The sequence below is a fragment of the Penicillium atrosanguineum genome, assembly GCF_028827265.1.
Source record: "Penicillium atrosanguineum strain IBT 20685 chromosome Unknown utg000004l_segment0_segment0, whole genome shotgun sequence".
Classification (NCBI taxonomy): Eukaryota; Fungi; Ascomycota; class Eurotiomycetes; order Eurotiales; family Aspergillaceae; genus Penicillium; species Penicillium atrosanguineum.
This window is the reverse complement of record NW_026623136.1, coordinates 1820980-1842565: the sequence shown is the minus strand read 5'-3', so window position 1 is coordinate 1842565 and position 21586 is coordinate 1820980. Positions and strand designations below refer to the sequence as shown.

Genomic DNA, 21586 nt, shown 5'->3' with positions numbered 1-21586 from the left:
CCCGATGAATTTTCTTCCCAACTACACTCTACTCTCTCTTATGCCTAGCTTAGATCTAGCTGAAAAGCAAAATAAACCTAGCTGTTCATATTATAGTTCTAAGATTGTGTTCAAGGTCTACAAAGATCATGCATCTTGCATAGTAATTTGCGTTAAAAGGCCGAATGGCCAAGCCAACTAACTCCATTGAAAAAATCGTAAGATGGTATAGATTGAAAATGATACATTGATGGTCATCACGCCCAGCCACCCTTTCCACCAAAGCCAGAACTGTCTTCGATTTTCTTTCCCTGTCCACGCGTGGACTTAGACTGCGCTGCATCGTGCTTACGTAGTTCCTCCGGCACACGCGAGATAGGCGACTTCATAAGCATCTGCTTCAGATCGTACATGACATCTGAATCCTCCGGACCCAGGAATGTAATAGCGACACCACTCTTTCCGGCACGACCAGTACGACCGATACGGTGAGTGTAGCTCTCTATAGAGGTAGCCATGTTGAAGTTAACGACGAGCGAGACGTCGGGGACATCGATACCACGACCAGCAAGATCAGTAGCGACCAGTACATCTGTGGAACCATTTCGCACGGAAGCGAGGGCGGCTTCACGCTGTTCCTGTGTCTTGGAACCATGCAATGTAACAGATGAAAAGCCCATGTGTTTGATATCGCGTGCGATTGCATCACAGTTTCGCTTAATGTTGACGAAAACGATGATCGGGGCGCGGAACTCGCCTGAGTTGAGGATTTCTGAAAGGCGCTTCTTGCGCTTGTCTTCGCCGGGGACCATCTCGACGCGCTGCTCGACCGTATCAACGGCTTCACCGGCGCTACCAATTGTGATGATTGCGGGGCGGCGCAGGTATTTCCGTGCAATACGCTCGACAGCTGTAGGCATCGTGGCTGTGTACATCATTGTTTGGCGGTATTTGGCACCACCGCCCGGGTTTTGGCTCATTGCGCGTGGGTTCTCGGCTTCTTCGGTGTCGGGCTTTTCGTTGGAGACGGGGAGTGCGTCGAGGATCTTGTTGACGGATTCTTCGAAACCCATGTCGACCATGCGATCTGCTTCATCCATAATGACGTAGCAGCACTGGCTGAGAACTAGCATGCGGCGCTCGATACAGTCGACGAGACGACCTGGTGTGGCGATGATAAGTTCTGCACCGTTGCGCAGGCTGTATGCTTGCTCTTCGAGCGAGTGACCACCGACAATACTGACGACGTTGAAGCCAAGGGGTGCTGTGAATTTTCTGGCTTCGATCTCGATCTGCTGGGCCAATTCACGGGTGGGTGCGAGGACAAGGGCATATGGGCCGTCGTTCTTGCGCCACTCGAACTCGTCGAGTCGGGGCAGCTCTGAAATGTACACCAGAAGGGGAAGTAGGAATGCCGCTGTTTTACCGGAACCAGTCACGGCAACACCGATGAGATCGCGGTTTTGCAGGGCAATGGGAATTGCAGAGCGCTGGATGGCACTCGGCTCCTTATATCCAACACGGTCAATTAGCTCTAGCAAGCGCTTAGGCAGATCACTCTCTTCCCATGAGCGCATGGGATTGGGAATACCGCCACCCTTGCTACTGATATTGAAATCTTCCTTGAAGATACGCCAGTCTCGTTCGCGCATGTTGACCAGTGACTTCTCGCTCCAGTGTTTATCCAACTGGCTTCGGGAGCTCTCCTCGCGACGTCGCCGCTCCATCTCCAGGATCTCCTTAGCGCGCAGACCTCCAGACTCTGCATCTCGAGACTCCAAGGCTTGCGCATACTTGCGGGCCACACTATCTGCAACATCCTCTCCGAATCCTGCCAGTCGGCCGCGGCCAAAGAAGTTTGCTTCGTGTCGGTGTTGATATAATGGGTTGTAATCAAGACTAGTGTCCTCTTCAGTATTCCATTCGAAGTTGAATTTGCGGTCCGTCGTGCGCTTGCGCTTGTTCTTCGCGGAGAAGGTTGAGGTCTGCTCGACTCCCATGTATCGTTGCTTTATCAGAGCAGCTTGTGTTTCAGTTTCATCTCCCTCCACCGGACGCTTATCAGCCTTCGAACCCTTCCCCTTTGGTGGTGGTGGTGGTGGCATTTCCGAGCCCTGATTCCGGTTATTGTATCCGTTGGAGTTGCGCATCGAAGCCGGACCCGTGGGGACGTCTCCGCGCATCGCACGTGGTCCTGTTGGAACTCTTCCATTTGAATCTCGTTCATCATGTCTAGCATTTTCGGATTTCTTTGCAGGTGTTTCTGACGAGAATCCATTGCGATCAGCTCCATTGGTGGAAGCTTTCGCCTGTCGCTCAGCTTCCACTTCTTTGGCCCGTTTCTCTAGCGCAAGCTTCTCTCGTTGAGCTTTGGATAGGAACTTGGGCTGCAAGGAAATAAACATTAGTAAATCGTCACCCAGATGCATATTCCTCATTGCTTTAAGAGATGTACGTACCTTTGAAGCTGCCGCATCCGCTTCCTTCTTCTTTCGAATTAGCTCCTCCACACTCAAAGGTGTCGCAGCAGGACGTTTGGGCCCGCCCCATCCTGACTTCTTCTTAGTTCCACCCGGGGGGGCAGGTGGCGCATCATCGGGGGGAGGTGGAGGTGCCGCAGCATCTGGCGGCGGCGGTGGAGCGGCCATGTCTTCTGGAGGTGGAGGTGGCGGCGAGGGTGGGCGTTCGGTGGAATCTGGCGGAGGGCCAGGAGGAGGACCGTCAAAGCCATTCGTCGCCATGCCGTCTATCGTTACCAGAGTGTATTTCGTGATAGAGAAAAGGTTGACGGCGAGTTGTCGCATCTCGAAATTCTACGGCGGGCTGAGCCACCAGACGCGCAGTCACGTGCAGGCGTGCTCCACAGGCGCCAAACTACCACGGTGGGTCAGTGGCTACTCTCACGAGTATGGGATAAATGAAAAGAGAAGAAAACCGAAACCCTTCGCTTGGGCCTTGGATATCCTATTTGGTCTACTTAGTGGTAGATAAATGGATCGTCATTCGCAAGTTCTTTCTGCATTATGGGTTTCTTATGTCTGCCTTCATAGAGGGTTTCCCGGTCCAGGTTTCCTATACCGTTATTGAATACAAAGGCTATGTCTCTGACTCTACAATTTCAACGCTCTATTATCCAACGAAACAAGTCCTTGATTTTGAAATGTAGACGTATATCTGAGTATATCCAAGAAGCACGTAGAATTTTCAGCCGTTAAGAATAATTGGCTCTTTAGATTGAAAAGAAATGTATGGTGCAACGATATCGTTTCCTGAGTCGGAGACTTCCCCCCGGGCTCTTTCTTTCAAGGATGATGGATCTGCAAGCGTTCTCTGTGGCAGTCACTCTTCTTCTCATATCTCATGTCTCATCCAACCGCGCCTTGGACATGGGTATTGACAGAATTAAAATAAGCAACGAAGTGGGGCAACTTATCAAGCTTCTACGTGAAAAATCCAGCATATTTCCTAACTCTAGGGCTGCTCACGATGGCTTCACCGCACTTTGCTCATTGAATGAGCTGCTTCGTAGAGCGGACAATGACATTGACTCAAGCCCAATAGCGTTTATTGCTCCACTTCTGGGGAAAGTGCAAGTCAGACGCAACGAACACCCTTCTCCAACTGATAGCTACTGGACCTCCCAATTACTTTCAACACTCGGCTTTTGGAATACAAACGAGCAGTGGCCCCAACCAAGTTTGGATCGAAACCAAAATATGTCCATGGAGTCCTCCTTTCATAGGGAAAATGTGCAATGGGAGAGGATTACTTGTCTTACTGAAGGAATTTTCGATGAGTTGCTATAAAGTGGCTTTAAATGGGGATATATCCATCTGCCGCGATTGAACACGCTGCATGGGCCGGTGGACGAGCCCGATGAAGTATAATATAAATTTCTTTTTCTCAAGATAACACATAATGCCAAGCTACTTTCAAACATCAACAGGAGGAGGTATTAACTTGCTTAAGTCAATTTTGAAGCTTCATATGCTTGCTTAGACCAGTTGCTAAACTCGACAAGTAAATGCTGGCGGTGGCACTCCACAACGTCCTCTCCGGCTGCGGGTCGTCTTGAACAAAAGCGGGAGCCTGCACATCAAATGCAAGCGTGAATAGAGTTGGCCTCTCGCCTAAAGTTTCCAGCACGGTCATTGCCTTTGGCCCGTCTGAAGGGCGAACAACCCAGTGCTCGGGGTGGGCAGCAAGCTTTTCCGGCTCGGGAAGCATGCCTCCTTGTGCCGGAATAAACCAGGTGATGAATTCCTTCGAAATGAGCCCGCGTGCAGACAAGACGATGCGCGCTGGCCTCCATTCCCCGTTCGAGTCGGTAGCGACCGTTTGCCACCATTCACTGCTGGCCGCAGTTTCGTCGCGAAGGAGCTCGATCAGACGGTCCTCGCCTAACAGGCGTCTGATCAGCATCATTGATCGCCGTGCGAATGCTGCTTCGAGGTCTTTGGTCTCACGCTCACTATCCGGTCCTTTGAGAACCTCGACAGTGAATGGCGGAGAAGGCATACTGTCGATAAATTTACCAGAAAAGAAGACTGTTTGTAATAATGGAGATTGTTTGTGGATTGCTACGTAGGGGGTCCAAGGATTTCTATCCGATCTGGGCTTTACGCTTGGAACGGGAGTGACTGCGTGTTGTGTTAGTCCGCGGACGAATAATATATCCGCGCACTCTCTTCAAGGTTACTTCCGATCACCGTCTCAATATCAATTTTAGAGTACGTAAACATGAATGTGCGCTTAAGGAATCTTAATACTTATGGATTACAATGAATATAGATTCCTCAGGGGAGAGAGATAACTGACTCAGACACGTATTAATACAAGGAGGCCAAGAATGTACTAGTACGGCCCCAATTAACCACACTTATAATCCACTAGTATCAACATGGTCTACCTTAACGTCTTCTGTTAGAAGCTGCTCAACTGTCTGAGATTTTGTGATATCATCAGATTCGAGCTTATCTAGAAAGAAATAGATCTGACGCTATTCTTGTATCGATCAGGTACCCAGCGATTTCCATTATGAGACAGTCTTTCACTTGATCAAGCCAAAGTACAATAAATGAATGCAGGATCCGTGATGTTTGTTTTTTGTTATTATATTTGCTCAAAAAAAAAAGTCAAATTCAACGACAGATCTTAATGAAAGATAAACAATCACTGGTTGATGTTAAACGTCTACCCCTAGCAGGCTCGAGAGCCATCCTTCAGCTTACGCCCTGCTTCCAGCAATAACCGGAAGTACAAGACACGAGTCATACTTTCCTCCCGTGTGTATGTAATGCTGGCCCACATTCTCATCGTCGGATTCCTGGGGTTTCATAAGTACGACCGGAGGTGCACTCAAAAAGTGGCCTCCAATGCGAAGCAAGATTCCTTCTCCGGCTGCGAAAACCATTCCCATAGGCCACAGTGTAATTTCCAACGGAATAATAGTTCCGGGTGAAATCTTTTCCGCGCGATCATGTCTATAGAAGATCTCCTGACAATCCGTGCTTGAACGTGCCTGGTCACGGGAGATAGAGGAGGAAGCTCGGAGAAATCCCTGAGGGCCAAAGAGTTTAGATGTTTCAGCCGGTGGCACTTCGCTTTCTGGTACCAGACAGGGGAAGTTGACACCCTCAAGAAGATTGGCGGAGCCATCAATCTTCCGGAGCTGGACTACAACGTCCATATCATCCTTTTGCTTGCAGGACATCCAGAGGCGGGCTTTGGCATAGCCGGCGATCTCAGTATACTCACCAAACTTCAGAACAAAATCCTGGTAATTTTTGTTAGATCTCTGAGCTCAAAATAAACAATTTATCCAAATACTTCTGCTCACTTACCGATGTAGAAAGCCTCAAGACCATGCCCATCGTGACAAGCAGAGGATCCTCTGTCGCGTGGAGATGCATGTAGTGATTTAGTTACAGCGTCGAGATAGTATGTTTGCAAGCTTTGTCGGAGAAACGGAAACCCGATTTCTGGTCTTTCCATAATATTCGGAATAGATCCACATCCGTGAAGAGACAAACGCAAGGGAGGCGTATCATGTTCCCAGCCATTCATAATTCCCTTGGAATAGCGATCAAAGAAGCGTTGCAGGTCGTCATTGGAGCTTCGCTCGCACATCTCATACCATTCGAAATTAGCATGAACACGCATCCATTTCTTTGTTGAACCTGCACGGCGATAGGTGTCGAAGGAACCGTAGACATGGAAAGGGTCGGCGAAAGACCCCAAAAGATACATCGGGACATTGATCTTCTCAACTTCATCATACTTCCCAGCCCAATATTCGTCTCGAATAAAGCATGGGTCTTCACCATTTGCGCCATGTCTTCAACTTCATGATTCCCAGCGACCCCCCACTGGTACTTTGACATGAAGGTATTTTGCATTGCAAAGCCGCCACGGCGAAGAAGTTGACGGTATATATCGGTAAATCCCTCCCAAGGAGCCAGTGCTTTCAAGGCCGGGTGGGATTGCCTCGAAGCGAAGCTGACTTGGGCTTTTGCCAAGTATGAATTCCCGCCCATGCAGACGGAGCCGTTGCACCATGACTGCTTCGATAAAAAGTCGATAGTGTCATATATATCCTCGGCCTCTTGATCGCCCCAGAAGAAGAACGTTCCTTCCGAGAACTGAGCACCGCGAGCGTCGACATTCACGATCGCGTATCCCCGTCTACACCAATCGGCGGGATCCAATCCTTCGAACGTCTCATACCCGGAAGTCCAGTCCTTGGGGACTCCCGAACGGTGCCAAATCCCATCGAGGCTGATACTAGACTTTCCGTACGGACGCCAGCAGATCACGACAGGGACTTGAGTTTCATCTGAAGAGACTGGCCGGTAGATGTCGGCGTACACATGAAGCCCGTCTCGTAATGGGATTGGTGTATCGCGGTCAACAACCGAATCGACAAGCATTTGCTTTCTTCCCGTCTCCTTAACATGGCCTTTCGGTAGGAGTAAATGTTGTGGGTCAAATTTGACATTAAACGGTTTGTACCTCGGGTGTCTTTCGACTGGCAAGGGCTTGACAAAGTTGAGGTCGGGGAACCGGGACTTGATATTCTGGGTGGTAGTCATTGCACAGGATAGGCGTTTTCTGAATTGCACGAGGCACTGAGCGGCTGCACAGAGATGTCCTTTTTATACCTTGTCATGTCGTTCCTGGGTTTAAAATCATTGAATCGGGTAGCTTTGACATTCAAGGCGGGGAACATTTTGGTCCACGGACGAAGAGATATCCACGGACGAGATGAAATCCGCTCACCAAGCCGGTAAATTGTTGTTGTTACTCCGGTGCTCGTCTAGCATAAATCGAGAAATGAAAGGAAAGCCCTGGAGCATGCGGTACTTGGGCAGAAATATATACGCACATATCTTCGGACTACTCAGGAGTGTTCCTTGTGACAGTTGATTGTAACTTGCATCGTCCATAAATCGAGATTGGATGTAGTCTATTGAAACGACTGACACGTATCAAAAATCAGAATATGGTACGAAAAACGTGGAAAAGGTTCATTGTGAAAAATATGCTTCAAAAGCTTGAAAGGAGAGGGCATCTAGAATACAATGATCCTGTTGGATCTCCATGCCCCGATCAAAAATGAGAGCCGGCATAAAACGAAAGGGCAGACCGAACGGTGCCCAGCAGAGAGGGGCACCCGGACGCATCGAAAACGCTAACAAACCTGCAGGAGAAAACGCAATGCCCTGTATAGGCACGAACATGATGCTACATCGGAAGAAAGGCACCCACCCAGGTAAACCAGAAACGCAAGGCCCTCAGTAGGGGACCTGTCGGACGAGAATATTCATAACGGAAACATGACGAAGCGTGCAGCCTCTGGCTGTTGGAATCAGTGAGGCTGGAACTAGATAGCAGACACGCCGTTACTTTGTTGGTAGTACGCATACGCTGCGGCAGCCGGGTCAGGAGTAGCTTGTACCACCGGGACGGCTGCGGATTGCCCGTCAATGGGCGCCGCGGGCATTATGGAGATCGATCCAGCCCAGGCAGACACTGAGGGTGGACCGTGAACCTCGCGGTCCAGGGTCATGTACTCCTTAGCAGCGTCCTTTGTGCCACGCTCCAGAAGGTATGCCATGTAGATCTGCACGAGCTCCTTGACCACATCGGGAACGAGGGTACTCTTAGAGCGGACATCAGAAATTATCTGCTTGATACGGTCATACTGAGTAGATTCAATGTCAGCACTGGTAGGCTGCTCAATCTCGAAAATGAGATAGCTGGTCCAGAATGGCCGGCTGTCGAGGTAGTACTGCTGGTTGGCCTGGAACACCTTGCGAGCGTCGTCAGGGGCGCCCTTGATCTTCCACAAGAGACGGGCCCATTCGGCGACAAGGGCGGCCTTGGTGGCCATTTCAACTTCAGGAGAATCTAACTGAGTCTTGTAGACCTCGATGGCTGCTTCAAGACCGCCGTGACGGCGCGACAGGTTAGCCAAAGAAATGATGGTCTCGACGTGACTGGGCAAGCTAAACAAGATGGCACCGTGAATATCTTTGGCCACATCTGTCCGCCCTGACATTTCCTCAAAGTAGGCATAGTGTAGGCGAATAGTAGGGTTGGCGATAGGCACGAAGAGATAGCTGGCACGCTGGTAGATGATTCGAACCTCTTCTTCCTTGCCTGCCTGAGCAGCCATCCATCGGGCATAGCGAAGCCAAAACTCATCGTAGTGAGCACATGTGACAAGGCAACGCTCGTACAAGAATTGAATCCGAGCGTATTCGCCTTCCGATTCCTCAAAGTCAAGGTACTTCTTCCAGTTCGTCAACTGGCTCTCATCCAACTCGGTGACATGGAAGTATGGTCGCTTGATTTCGGACTCAAATGTCCAGCGCTTCGTAGTCTCCGTTTGAGTCTTGGAGAAAATCTCCAGATGGTAGGTATCGATGCGCAGTCGAAGATCACGCTCGATCTCGGCCTCGGCCTTCGCGCCCGGTGGGACGGTCGGAGAAGCCGCCTCAAGTTCGGCACGGAATTGTGCCATGATTTCGGCGGGTGCCAACTCAACAAGAGGACGACCCTGGGCCAGCTGACGATAACGTTCGAAGTACCGCGCATATTGATGCATCGGAATATGAATAATTCGACCAAGGATAGCGAGAATCTTATCCTGAGCCTCAATGCGCTCTTCAAATTCAATGTACTTGTCCCAGAAAGGGTGGGCAAGGAAGTCAAGGCCGACACAACTGGCACCTCGCTCAAAGAGTCTGTTCAACATTCACGTCAGCATGACAAGAGCCTTCAATAGGGAGAGGATGGATTGGAAGTGAGAGGGGAGGGAAGAAATGACGTGGCAAACATAAGCGGTCGATTCTGTCATGGCTGACAGTCCAAAAAACAGTGAGCAAGCCATGGGGAAGGTAGCTGGTGCTTCGTGCGCAGGGTCAAAGGAAGCCTCCGGACGAGGCCTTCCTAGGAATGACCGGGAATGATAAAGGAAAAATGATGTCTTTGGTCAGGTAGGTAAGGAAAGCAGCCTGAATGAGCCATGGGTGAGAAGTAAACTCCACTCGAGTCCAGGTGGGAAGGTAATGGTCTCTCACCCATCATCAATGCAACTGCTGGACCAACAGATGTCCAATTATACCATGGGCACCACAGGAGATTTCGCGAGCTGGCATTGCTAAACGTTACAGGGAAAGGGAAGGAAAGTGTTGTTGTACTACTTACTCTCGGATGATGTCGGCGTCGTGAGAGGTCTCAGCTTTGAAGGAACAGTAGTTGGTCCATAGATCGACCGAAGGCGAGATGCTGGCAATGCCTCTTTCGTAGACCTATCAAGAACGTGTTAGTAACTTTGGCAAGGAAATGCGCACGGCCGCGCACGGTGGAAGATAACGTTCGTACCATTTCTGCGGCTTCGGTGCCCGTGATCGAGAACTCTAGATCGGCATATTTCTTCCAATATCCGAATAAAAGGGGAAATTTGGCAAGGAAGCGATCGTAGGCGTTGCGCACGGTAGTGATAGCTTGAGGACTGGAGTTGCGGTTGATTCCGCCCTCGAGGGCCTCGGCGCCGCGCACGAGCTTCTCCCAGGTCTCGAAGTTATCGGGATCTTCGCTCTGTTAGAGAACCAGTGTCAGCGAAAAATCTTTGACCGATATCAAGTCGTGCGATCCAGACATACCAGTTCAACTTCAAGTGTTCTCAGCTCCCCATTCTCCTCGTCGGTACCGCCATAGTTGTAGTCCGCCATGGTGGCAGGTATTATTAAAATGTGCGCGCACGAGAGGTTGTGTATCAAAGGGAGTAAGAGACAGCGGCGACTATGAATAGGGCGCGGTGTTGGTAACAATGGGGCAAGGTGATGTTGAAAGCGACACTGAAAAGCCGAATGGACGATTTGGGAAATCCGTCCCAAGGCGGTGACTTCTATACTGCCGGTACGGTTTTAGCGCTTCAACTTTTATCGACACAAACATCCGGTCATTCACCCCCTTCCGGTCACCATGTCTGTCAGTCCGACATCAGTGGGCTTGTTGCCTACTCGTCTCCGTAACTTCTTTGCTCGCTACCCGCCTCAAATCTACTCCGCTATCGTTGCGTCGCGTCCGACCCCCCCGGAGACCACCCCCGAACAAACCCTTCCCTCGCCCTACACCCCCGATCGTGATGCCAAGGGTGCCCACCGCGAGAACAAGGAAGAGTCCTCCGCGCGGGCTCTTCTTCAGAATGACCCTAAGATTCGCAACCCATTCCTGCCCCGGAAGATCTTCAACGCCGGAAAGCAGAAGTGGATTGGGCCGCGTTATGGCCTGCGGCAGCAGGCTGACCTAGTGAAGCTGGCTATCAAGTACAATGTCGAGCCTCTTCTCCCTCCCAGCATCAAGTCCACGGAGTACAAGGCTGCTCGCTTGGCAGAGCGTGGTTTGCGCATCAAGGGAACCGGTATCGGCCAGAAGGTCAAGGGTCACAAGTGGGAGCGCACTATGGAGGCTCGCCTCGAGGACCGTCGCAAGGCTATGGTGGATATGCCAGAGATGATTCGGCAGTGGAAGCAGGTGAGTACCTCGCGCGTCATGGCCCGCAGAATGGAGCTAACTTTGCGTCACAGAGAGGTCACGGTCGTGGCTGGAGACAGTGGCCCAAGCGGTAAACGGGGAGGTTCAGCTGAGGCTGTTTTCGCTAGTTTATGCGCATTGCTACTCGATCTACGCTTGTCGCTTTTCGTTCGACACCAACGCTCCACCGGCTCATTCAGCATCCCCTCGGTGGAAGCATTTGTATGAATCATTTGCAGGGGTTTGGGAAGGGAGTTTCTCTGTTTACTTTTGACATCATCTGTACAATACTATACAAGCGTGGGCGCGGAGCCCGAAGATCTCCGAGACACCTTGGTCAGGCCATCTTGTCATCGTGTGAATACAACCAAGAATTTTGATGCAGTTTCTCTAAACACTAGGCCCGTGCGCCAAAGGCATGGGCTGAAGTACAGATTAACAATCGCATGTTGCGAATGGATACACTCTGGAGCCGGCCTAACATCAAGTCGATAGAGATGAAAACCCGCGGGGACCATGCACGATGTAATCGCCGGGAACATGGACCTCGTGCTTGAAATTTAGTGTAGGATCTGATGTCACAAGGCCCAGAAGATCTAGTCGAATCTACCCAGGTGTTACTATCGCTAAGATGTATCTTTGTGACTGGTAAGATCTTAGTGTAAAGAGTGGCAATAGACTATTGACAATGGTATTGTGCTAGCTGTCAAGTTAGCTCAAAGGCAGGTCGCCGAAATACTGACGAGCGTATGAGAACGAAGCATTCCTTTAGATCGCCTTTAGCTCGTCTATAGATCTACAAGTGAGACAATTGAGACAATTGGGACAATCCATGGTCATAAACAAGCTAGCCAATTTCTAGTCAATTTCTCAGCTTGCTCTAATCCCTGCATCATTATTGATTTTTTTGATCTGCGAGAGGACCTATTCCAATCGTCTTACTTCTCTCTTGGTAACAGATTCAGCGAGAGGCCGTGGCTTCCAGGTAAATTGCCCCCAAACGGACCATGATGTTATTTTAAGCAAATCCATACTGACATGAGATGGGTAAGCTGACGGGGGGGACCGAACTCAAATATGAGGAGCCCTGAGGCAGGTAGGCTCCGCCGATCTCCTGCAGGTCGGCTTAACTATTTTTACGCTTGAGGCTCATCTGATGAACCAGCTGTGTGATATAAGGTGATATTGGCAGATTCACACGATCCTTCAATCCTGGTTGGGCGCGTAATTTCTAGTATGTTGCGACTATTGACAGGGTTTTGCTTATTCCTACCGCAGGTTCGGCTATCAACCCCTCTCGTGAGTGGCCGAGTACCGTGAACTCGTCCGCACTCGACCGGCCCCAGTCAGCTCAACGAACCACACGCGTCGCAGAGGGGCTTGGACATTCCTGGTCGAGCCAGACCCTGGGCGTGTGCACATCTGGATCTGCGTGGGTGCCAGCGTTTTGGGAGGCTATGTCACATGATGACTCCGATCGAGATATTGCCACTGAATTGCGACGGGGGATCTTGATTTCACATCCGTCGTCGCCTGGAGCACAATCTATAAAGAGCAATGGAGATTCCAGCTGGACACAATCTTCAGACTTTCAACAACAATCATTTACTTGCCTGGAAGTGGACTTTAAAGGAAACTCCATCCGGTTGACGGCCCTTGTTCGGTAAGCTCCGACGCATTATAGTTATCCGCCTTATCTGCTGTACTCCCCCCTCATCCCTCCGAACCCATTTAATATTGTTTCGTGTTGTAACTACATACTTGTTCGGGATTGCTTTGTCGATGCTTGCTTTCGATCTTCGCGTTAAATGTGGGACTGACTGGTGGCCTTTGTTAGATCCCAATACTTCAATACTTACGCGGACACGTTGTGACTATAAGTACTGGGGGCTTTTGCAGCAAAGTGAATGTGCTGCTTGAGATCGACTAATTCAGCATTGAACCGGTTACACTAACAGGGACTCTCATCTGCGAGGCTCTGCTCCCATTGACCTGCACCCAAGCCACCCCTTCAAACATGGCGGAGATCGGCAATGCAGAGAATCCCCGGGCTGAATACAGCCAGGGATACTCTGCAGATGTGGATACGATACGCGAAAAGGAATATCCTTTGATGAACGGTATTGGCCCCTAAATGAAGTGCTTGGGATCTTAGCTGACCATGGCTCCTCGGGCAGAGACAACATATCTCGACCATGCGGGGACAACCCCATATGCCAAATCTATGATCGAAGATTTCTCGCGGCACATGATATCCAATCTGTATGGAAACCCACACTCGATGTCTCTGTCCTCGCAGCTCTCCACTCAGCGGACAGATGACATTAGGCTACGAGTCCTACGCTTCTTCAATGCAGACCCAGACCAGTTTGACTTGGTCTTCGTGGCAAATGCAACTGCAGCTATCAAGCTTGTTGCGGATTCTCTCCGGGACTCCGACCATCGTGGCTTCTGGTATGGCTATCACATCGACTCGCACACTAGTATCGTCGGTGTGCGAGAGTTGGCCGATCTGGGGCATCAATGCTTCCAAAATGATACCGAAGTGGATGCTTGGATCTCCCAGCTGGCCATGAACCAGACCAAGGCCCCGCGACTTTTTGCTTTCCCGGCGCAGTCCAACATGAACGGTCGTCGCCTTCCACTCAGATGGTGCGAGCAGATCCGTTCGGTTGCGACTGATAATGGAGGCAATGTTTTTACTCTGCTTGATGCAGCCTCGCTTGTTTCAACAGCACCCTTGGACCTGAGTTCTGTTGAATCAGCCCCGGATTTCACTGCCCTCAGCTTTTATAAGATCTTTGGATTTCCCGACTTGGGCGCCTTGATTGTCAAAAAAAGTGCGGCTCGTGTCTTTGAAAGGCGCCGTTTTTTCGGTGGTGGCACCGTTGACATGGTCCTTGCTCACGGAGCGCAGTGGCACGCGAAAAAGGAAACCTCTATCCATGAACGCCTCGAAGACGGCACCCTTCCATTCCACAACATTATTGCTCTTGATGCAGCCCTTGATTCGCATAATCGTATTTACGGCTCGATGGCAAATATTTCCGTACATACCGCCTACCTAGCCAAATGTCTTTTTGACCGAATCTCCGTTTTGCGTCATTGGAACGAGAGGAAAGTGTGTCAGATCTACCAGTCATCAAAATCTGTGTATGGATGTACTCAGTCACAGGGTCCAATTATTGCTTTCAACCTACAGAACAGCATAGGAGATTGGATTCCGAAAACAGAAGTGGAGAAGCTTGCTACGGTCCAGAATATTCAACTACGAACAGGGTCTGTTTGTAACCCCGGCGGAACAGCATCATCTCTTGGATGGACTGGCCCTGAGCTACGTCGCCACTATTCCACAGGGTTACGTTGCGGTGATGATCATGATATCCTTGGTGGTCGGCCGACTGGTATTCTGCGAGTCAGTCTTGGCGCAATGACCAACATGAAAGATATCGATTCCGTGGTCGACTTCATCGAAGAGTTCTACGTTGAGAAATCCCCTCCAGTTGTCGCATTAAATCCACCGCTGGAAGAGAACGAAGTTGTTGGACGACATTTCTACATTGAAAGCCTCTCGGTGTTCCCGATCAAGAGTTGCGGCGCCTTCAAGATCCCCGAGGGAAAACGCTGGGAGATCAAACGCGAAGGATTGGCATGGGACCGCGAATGGTGTCTCATCCACCAAGGCACAGGTGCTGCTTTGAACCAGAAACGCTACCCTCGCATGGCTCTCATCCACCCGTCTGTTGACCTTGATCGCGGCGTCTTGCGGATCACGTGTGGCATCATGACTGATCAAGTGAGTCTTGAGATATCACTTGGCTGGGAAGATACAAGTCTCATTTCGACTTCCTTGTGTTCGAACTCTACGAAGAAGTCCACTGTATGCGGTGACCAGATCTCTCTGCACGCATACGCGTCACCTGTAGTGTCTACGTTCTTCTCCGATTTCCTCGGTGTTCCTTGTACACTTGCACGCTTCCCAGCACAAACCGCCAACAGATTCTCACGACCACCTCGTCTGTCAGGTAACTGGAAGAGCAAATTCCGCAAGTTCATCATGCCAGGCTCCTTCCCACCAGATTTACCACCACCGGTCCGGGAGATTGGTCAAACCCCCCTGCTTCTCGCCAACGAGATGCCTATTCTAGTAGTTTCGCGCTCGTCGGTGAACCGACTCAATGAGACCATCAAGGCCAACACAAAGCATGGTACAGGTGGCAGCAAGGCCGTTGCTGCAGACGTCTTCCGAGGCAACATCGTTGTCGCTGAGCGACTGACTCAACTCGGAGATGCAGAACAACCATATGCTGAAGATCACTGGTCGGATCTTCGTATCGGACCAGATCAGCTTCGCATTGACATCCTAGACGCATGTCAACGCTGTCAGATGGTTTGCATCGACCAATTTACCGGTCTCCGACGCAACGAGCCGTTCTCCACGCTCGCGAAGACTAGGAACATCGACGGCAAAGTTTCCTTTGGTAGCTACGCGGCGCTCTCGCAGGAGGAGATGGAGAGCTTTGACTTGCAACCAGACCGCCGGACAGTCATGGTTGGTGACGTGGTGACACCCACGTATCACAATGACTGATCATGTTGGTCTCTTCTGCTATTGTTCATATCGGTAAGCGTACCTTGGTCTGTGCGTATCTCGGCCGCCTGAATCTCTTTCCTGGGATTAATTCGTACGGCGACATCTTTATTCAGTATATAGTCTAGCGTCAAATAAGACATATTTTCGGGTTAAATATTATAAGGATCTGGAGAGTCAGCAACGGTGCCAGCTCTATCATCCAATCGATGTTGCATAAGCAAGTCGTAGATCCCGCTTAGGCGCCAGATGGCATGCACCTCTTCAAGCTCAGCCTCACAGCCCCTTCAAAACAACCATGATTTCATTCCACATGTTTCTTCTTGCTCTCTCCTGAACCGACTGCAGACGTTCCATAGATCCAGCTCGCAATATTGGCGGTAAGATAAATCATGTCTCCGGCTTTAAGATCCGCCTCGCGCCTGAAACCCGAGATCCGCCTGGCGCAGACAGTCTTGGAGTTTGAAGCCAATCTTTCCGGAGAGCAAAAAGCAGTTTTTCCGAGTCATAAAGCTAGAACATTTCAGTCACCGCCAGGTACTCAAGATGTCTTGTCCTTCACTGCTGAGATCGATCGGGCTGTTGGAAAAGGCGGCCGCTGTCCTGGAGCTAGGTTTGTGAGTTTCCTGCAGGCAGCTCAAAAATTTGGGGTAGTTCCTTCATAACCTTCAATCTGAGGAGTAGTATAGAATTGGGTTTGCACTTCAATACGACAAGACGCGATTAGTTCACTCAATATGATTCAACAACCGCGTACATGTGTTAAAATCACCTCGCTTGTCTCAATCCCGGACAATACGACCGAAGGTCAAGCCTTCTTCCTGAAAAACCAGCGGGATTCTCTACATCTGAGAAAATTGGAATTCGGCAAGACGGGGATTTCGCATCAGGTATAACCCGAGGTCACCCAGAATGGGTGACAGTAACCTCAATCCCGGACAACAAGTCTGAAATCCAGGCCTTCATTTTGGAGAAATTAGAGAGATGCATTGCAAGCAAGAAATTCATTCTTGGAGATGACACTCTTATCATTGAGATGCAAAAGGCCCTATACATGACACGCTGCCTACTTACTTGGAACTTTGCCGACATGTTTGCCCGAGATATGCATGGCAAAAAACCATTCGACTTGGCGTATGAACAGGAAAATCTCCCAACTGCCACTGCCTTTCTACAATCTTGCCAACATGAAGAGAAAACGAGCGAAGATTCCGGTCTACTTGGATAAAAGGTAGTCGCAGTCGTCGGGCTGGACCACGGAAGCCGAAGAGCAGCAGCTACTCATGGAGAAAGGACGGACGCCATTGCATCATGCAGCTGAAAGAAACCATCTCCACCAGGTGCCTGAGCTGCGGAATTTGGCCTGCAATTGATTGGGCAATATACCCGACGATGATGGACGCTCGGCTTTGGATTTAGCTGTGTCGAAAGACAACCCAAACACTGTGAGATTACTCTCTGCCATCATGAAGAAGCATTGAACGCGATCCGACCATGATTTCTTCCGCACGTGGCCAACCGATCTTGACTGGAGGATCAGTGCTAGCTTTTGACTTTTTCCTTTCATGTTCTAAACACTTCAACCTATCCCATTTTCCTTTTCTTTCGAAGCAGATTTCCCGTGAGGTATATCAGATGCACAAGGGCGGGGATGGAATTTAACGCTTTTGGAAAGTAGATCATATTTTTGGGCCGAAAGGGGGATTTTGGCTCATGTAGCCTTGAGTATGGACCCGTCTCGCCCTATTCACCCTTAAACTGGCCCAGCCTTCCACGAGGCCCGGGGCAGTAATCCGGGTAGACAACAGCCTGCTCGCGTAGCCTGATATACCCGGAAGTGGGTTTCGGGGGCTGGCTTTGCCATACTCGAAAGGCTTATTGTTAATGGCTGACGAACCTAATAAGTAAACTACGAGTAAACGTTCTGCAAGCAAAGCGAATCAAAAACCTCTGCTCCAAGCGAGGCTAATAAATAACTACTAGCATTAGCCGAAAACTAAGCTTGGCACCGTGTCCGGCACGGAGATTTGGCTGTATAGGTGCCGTGATACCGAGTGCCAAGGCGCTTTAGTATCTGCAACAATTCCATCAACGCTGCGGAGTTTCAACACGTGGAACGTCATCGATATGAACTACCACGCGGTCGTGAGACTACGCGAGCATTATCCATGAATGAGCTTGCCGAAGAACTACCGGAAGAACTACATAGGATCAAGGCCATTTAGTATTCAAATCAGTCCCCCAATCATAACTTCAGGGGGAACCCACGTTTGACACTTTCCAAAGAGGCAGTTAATGCATGGCGTTTATAGTGTCCGACGGTCTGCAAGCTAACTTCGCGTCGAGGTAAGATCATGCAGGATCTCATCTAGATGAATTCATCTGTAAGTAGACCATGTTCATGTCAATCCAGATTTTGTTTATTTAAGAGGATCTTGTTTTCCCGTGGGCTGTCAAAAACACACAACCTAAGCAGAACAATCCGACATCGAGACTAAGAAACTCTCAAAATGAAGAACGAGTTGATAATTGGCGCCTCTCTCTTGGCTTCCGCCCACGCGGCAGCAACCAGCGGTAGCTTTACCGCACTGAGCTTCAACGTCGCAGGCCTTCCAGCAATCCTCAACTCCAATGATGTCAATGGAACGAAAACGGAGAATGCTGAAGAGATCGGCACATATTTCGCAAAGTACGGCTATGATATCATCAATATGCAGGAGGTGAGCGACCACGCGAAAGATTACAGATTTCTCAAACACTTTGAGCTAATGGATCCAGGACTTCAACTACCACGCTTACGTGTACAGCACTGATGACCACGCCTACCGAACTGCGACTTCGGGTGGCGCAGGCATCGGAAGTGGTTTGAATACGGTTTCCAACTACGACTGGGTTGACTTCAGCCGCACCAAGTGGGATACGTGCTCCGACGCGTCGGAAGATGATTGTCTTACTCCCAAAGGATTCACTTTTATGCGTTGGAACCCGTCGACTGGAGTCTATATTGATGTTTATAACCTTCACGCAGATGCTGGGTAAGTAAATTCCATGAGAGTAAGAATTTTGCTGATAGTTCGTGATAGCACCGAGGATGGCGATGAGACTGCCCGCAATGCCAACTTGCAACAGGTTGCTGATTACATTGACATTTGGTCCATTGGAAACGCTGTCCTGATTATGGGCGACACCAACAGCCGCTACACCCGCTCCGCCGACACTGGCATTCGCGTTTTTAAGTCCCAGAACGACTTGACCGATGCTTGGGTGCAACTGGAGAAGGGTGGTGTCTATCCTACCGCGGGAGCAGATGCTCTCTTATGCGACAACCCTTCAACGATCGAGACGTGCGAGACCGTGGACAAAGTCCTGTACCGTGGCTCAGACATCGTCACTCTCGATGCCAGCGGCTTCGTCTACGATGGTGAAAAATTCTTGAACACGGACTCGGACTACTTGGGCGACGTTCTTTCTGACCACAACCCCGTCTTGATCGACTTTTCCTGGTCGATGTCCCAATCGCTCCGACAGAGTGAATTCTCTGGTGGACCCCACGGAGATTGGTTCAACGATCTGCCTGATATGCCCTCTTCTCCTACCGCTTCTGTCCTCACTTTCATGGGCGGCAGCCGACTAGACTCTGTTGCCATCGAGCTCACTGATGGTACCACCTTCAGCCACGGTGGAACCGGCGGTACCGCGGTTTCCCTTACCCTTGGAACTGATGAGTACTGGATCGAGACCGAGCTGTGCACCGGAAAATACAACAGCGAGACCAGAAACTTCTACATCAAGGCCACCACCAGCTCTGGAAACACGCTTGAGGCGGGAACTTCTACCGACGACTGTTTGACTTTCACTGCCGATGATGGCTACGCTGTTGTTGGCTTCATGGGACAGGATGGCGACGAGATGGACCAATTGGCTTTGATCTATGCTGCTTACTAGTTGCTACCTTACATCACTGAATATGATTTAACTTGATATTTATATTTATATTTATATTCAAGAAATTGATATTCATCCATTCTATGGTTCATTAATCATCGAGGTCAACTCTGCCCGTATCAATATCCGCCTCAAGGGGATCAACAAATGGCTGTCTATAAGCGATCTTATGACCAGCGTATAACACAGCAAACAAAATGAGGCTGAGGTAGTTGATGAAAAAGTCTGTAACGCTGAATGATGGAATAAAAGCAGTGAAGCCCTGAGTGAAGATAATCAGGACATTGAAAAAGAGGCCATAGTATGACAGCCATGGTTGCCAGAGAGACTTGTATGGTAGAATACTACGAGGAAGACCTCGCGCCTCCATTGCTCGCATAAAGCCTAGATGGCAGATGTTCAATGCACACCATGTAATCAACCCAGCCAGACCGGCGATCTGAAGCAACCAGTTGAACACAGTAGCCCCGGCATTGGAGACGTTCAAGAAACCAAGAAGGCCGAAAAGAGCAGTGAAGCCCACGCTGTAGTATGGTGTTCCCCATTTTGTCGTCTTCACGAAAAAGCGAGGCGCGAAGCCTTCGTGGGCCAAGCCGACGAGGATTCGACTTCCGCTGTAAACGTTGGAGTTGGCAGCGGACAGGACGACGGTCAACAACACAGCGTTGATGATGCTTGGTAGCACTTTCACGCCAGCGCGATTCGCAGCGATAACAAAGGGCGACGCGTTCGCGTTATTTGCGCTCGCGCCACTGCCTTCGCTAGCTGTGAGGTGTGTATCGTTGGAAGGCACAACAATCCCAATGAAAAAGATCGTCAACACGAAAAAGAAAATGATTCGGAAGAACGTTTTCCGAATTGCACTAGGCACGCTCTTGCGAGGATTTTCAGTCTCACCAGCCGCGATGCCGACAAGCTCAGTACCCTGGTACGAGAATGCAGCCTTAATAAGAACCGCCCAGAAGCCAAGGAACTTCGCCAACGCATCCTGCTTTGGGTCTTCAAGGAGGTAGGGCACAAACGGCCCAGGGTGAACCCAGTATCTGAAGCCGATATAACCTTCTTCACCAACGCCAGCATTCATGCAGATTGCGAAGATCATAAACCCGACAACGGTCAAGACCTTGACGCTTGACAGCCAGAACTCGGTTTCACCGTAGCAGCTGACCGGCAACATATTCAGAGCTATGATAAGGACCCAAAACAGGGCAATGAACCCAGCGATAGGGAGTGATTGCTCCCAGTATTGGATGATCAGACCGGTCGCGGTCAGTTCCAGCGCGAAGGTTGACGCCCATGAGAACCAGTAGATCCAGCCCATTGCAAAACCTAAGCTTGGGTCCACTAGTCGTGTGGCATAGGAGGCAAACGCTCCTGGGATAGGTAAGAAAGTGGCAACCTCTCCGAGAGCTGACATGACGGAGAAAACAATGGATCCAACGAAGATGAAGGCGAGTAAAGCGCCGACGGGCCCTGCGTAGGCAATTGCTGTTCCACTTCCAATAAACAGGCCTGTTCCGATAGTGCCACCTAGTCGAATGTTAAAACAAGCGTATAGTCACGACAGCGAAAGGCATCCTCACCAATAGCAATCATCGACAGGTGCCGACTCTTCAGCTTCCGTTGCAAGTTAGGCAATGGTGCAGATTCACCAACTACTTGCTTCTCCTCCGCGTCGAAGTCACATTCATTGGTACGGCCATCATGTTGACCACTCAATTGCTTTACATCCTTAGTCTCGATCTCGCCATGGCTGTGTGCACTGGTGACCTCGTCGTCCTGGTTCATATCTGGAAATAGCGAGCAAAAAGAGAGGAATTGAGCCGCAACAAGTGTCCACACCAAAATGCCGAAATTTTGAGAGTTTAACAGGAATACGGTACTAATCTGGGGAAGTCACAATCAAATAGTAATGAAAACTGAACTTTTCCTAGGGAAATGGCCGCTGTGGCTCCGCAATCGTATCTGGCCGGGCCGGTGGACGCTCACCGGATCCACAGCCAAGACCAAAAGAGCAAATTGGAGCGA

General features: G+C 50.0%; 8 protein-coding genes across 8 annotated transcripts; 3 read left to right on the top strand and 5 right to left on the bottom strand.

Moving 5' to 3' along the window:
• Window positions 1-236: 236 nt before the first annotated feature.
• On the bottom strand, window positions 237-2783 carry prp28 (mRNA splicing protein PRP28; the record flags this gene model as incomplete). The annotated part of the gene is made up of 1 exon (XM_056886079.1): window positions 237-2783. The coding sequence occupies one exon, from the start codon at window positions 2781-2783 to the stop codon at window positions 237-239; it is 2547 nt and encodes an 848-aa protein (XP_056741527.1).
• A 1165-nt stretch (window positions 2784-3948) lies between these two features.
• N7443_006022 (uncharacterized protein) lies at window positions 3949-4497 on the bottom strand (the record flags this gene model as incomplete). The annotated part of the gene is made up of 1 exon (XM_056886078.1): window positions 3949-4497. The coding sequence occupies one exon, from the start codon at window positions 4495-4497 to the stop codon at window positions 3949-3951; it is 549 nt and encodes a 182-aa protein (XP_056741526.1).
• Window positions 4498-5206: 709 nt separating this feature from the next.
• Window positions 5207-7070, bottom strand: N7443_006021 (uncharacterized protein; the record flags this gene model as incomplete). The annotated part of the gene is given in 3 exon segments (XM_056886077.1): window positions 5207-5781; window positions 5823-6248; window positions 6260-7070. The coding sequence occupies 3 exon segments, from the start codon at window positions 7068-7070 to the stop codon at window positions 5207-5209; spliced, it is 1812 nt and encodes a 603-aa protein (XP_056741525.1).
• Window positions 7071-7861: 791 nt separating this feature from the next.
• On the bottom strand, window positions 7862-10217 carry N7443_006020 (putative mRNA splicing protein (Prp39); the record flags this gene model as incomplete). Its single annotated transcript, XM_056886076.1, has 4 exons — window positions 7862-9227; window positions 9691-9794; window positions 9868-10083; window positions 10149-10217. The coding sequence occupies 4 exons, from the start codon at window positions 10215-10217 to the stop codon at window positions 7862-7864; spliced, it is 1755 nt and encodes a 584-aa protein (XP_056741524.1).
• A 253-nt stretch (window positions 10218-10470) lies between these two features.
• Window positions 10471-11117, top strand: N7443_006019 (mitochondrial 54S ribosomal protein mL59; the record flags this gene model as incomplete). The annotated part of the gene is made up of 2 exons (XM_056886075.1): window positions 10471-11022; window positions 11076-11117. 2 exons carry the CDS (start codon window positions 10471-10473, stop codon window positions 11115-11117), a joined length of 594 nt encoding a protein of 197 aa, XP_056741523.1.
• Window positions 11118-13039: 1922 nt separating this feature from the next.
• Window positions 13040-15613, top strand: hxB (putative molybdenum cofactor sulfurase protein (HxB); the record flags this gene model as incomplete). The annotated part of the gene is made up of 2 exons (XM_056886074.1): window positions 13040-13142; window positions 13200-15613. 2 exons carry the CDS (start codon window positions 13040-13042, stop codon window positions 15611-15613), a joined length of 2517 nt encoding a protein of 838 aa, XP_056741522.1.
• Window positions 15614-18123: 2510 nt separating this feature from the next.
• N7443_006017 (uncharacterized protein) lies at window positions 18124-19558 on the top strand (the record flags this gene model as incomplete). Its single annotated transcript, XM_056886073.1, has 3 exons — window positions 18124-18333; window positions 18392-18648; window positions 18697-19558. The coding sequence occupies 3 exons, from the start codon at window positions 18124-18126 to the stop codon at window positions 19556-19558; spliced, it is 1329 nt and encodes a 442-aa protein (XP_056741521.1).
• Window positions 19559-19649: 91 nt separating this feature from the next.
• N7443_006016 (amino acid permease) lies at window positions 19650-21346 on the bottom strand (the record flags this gene model as incomplete). The annotated part of the gene is made up of 2 exons (XM_056886072.1): window positions 19650-21088; window positions 21142-21346. The coding sequence occupies 2 exons, from the start codon at window positions 21344-21346 to the stop codon at window positions 19650-19652; spliced, it is 1644 nt and encodes a 547-aa protein (XP_056741520.1).
• Window positions 21347-21586: the final 240 nt, after the last annotated feature.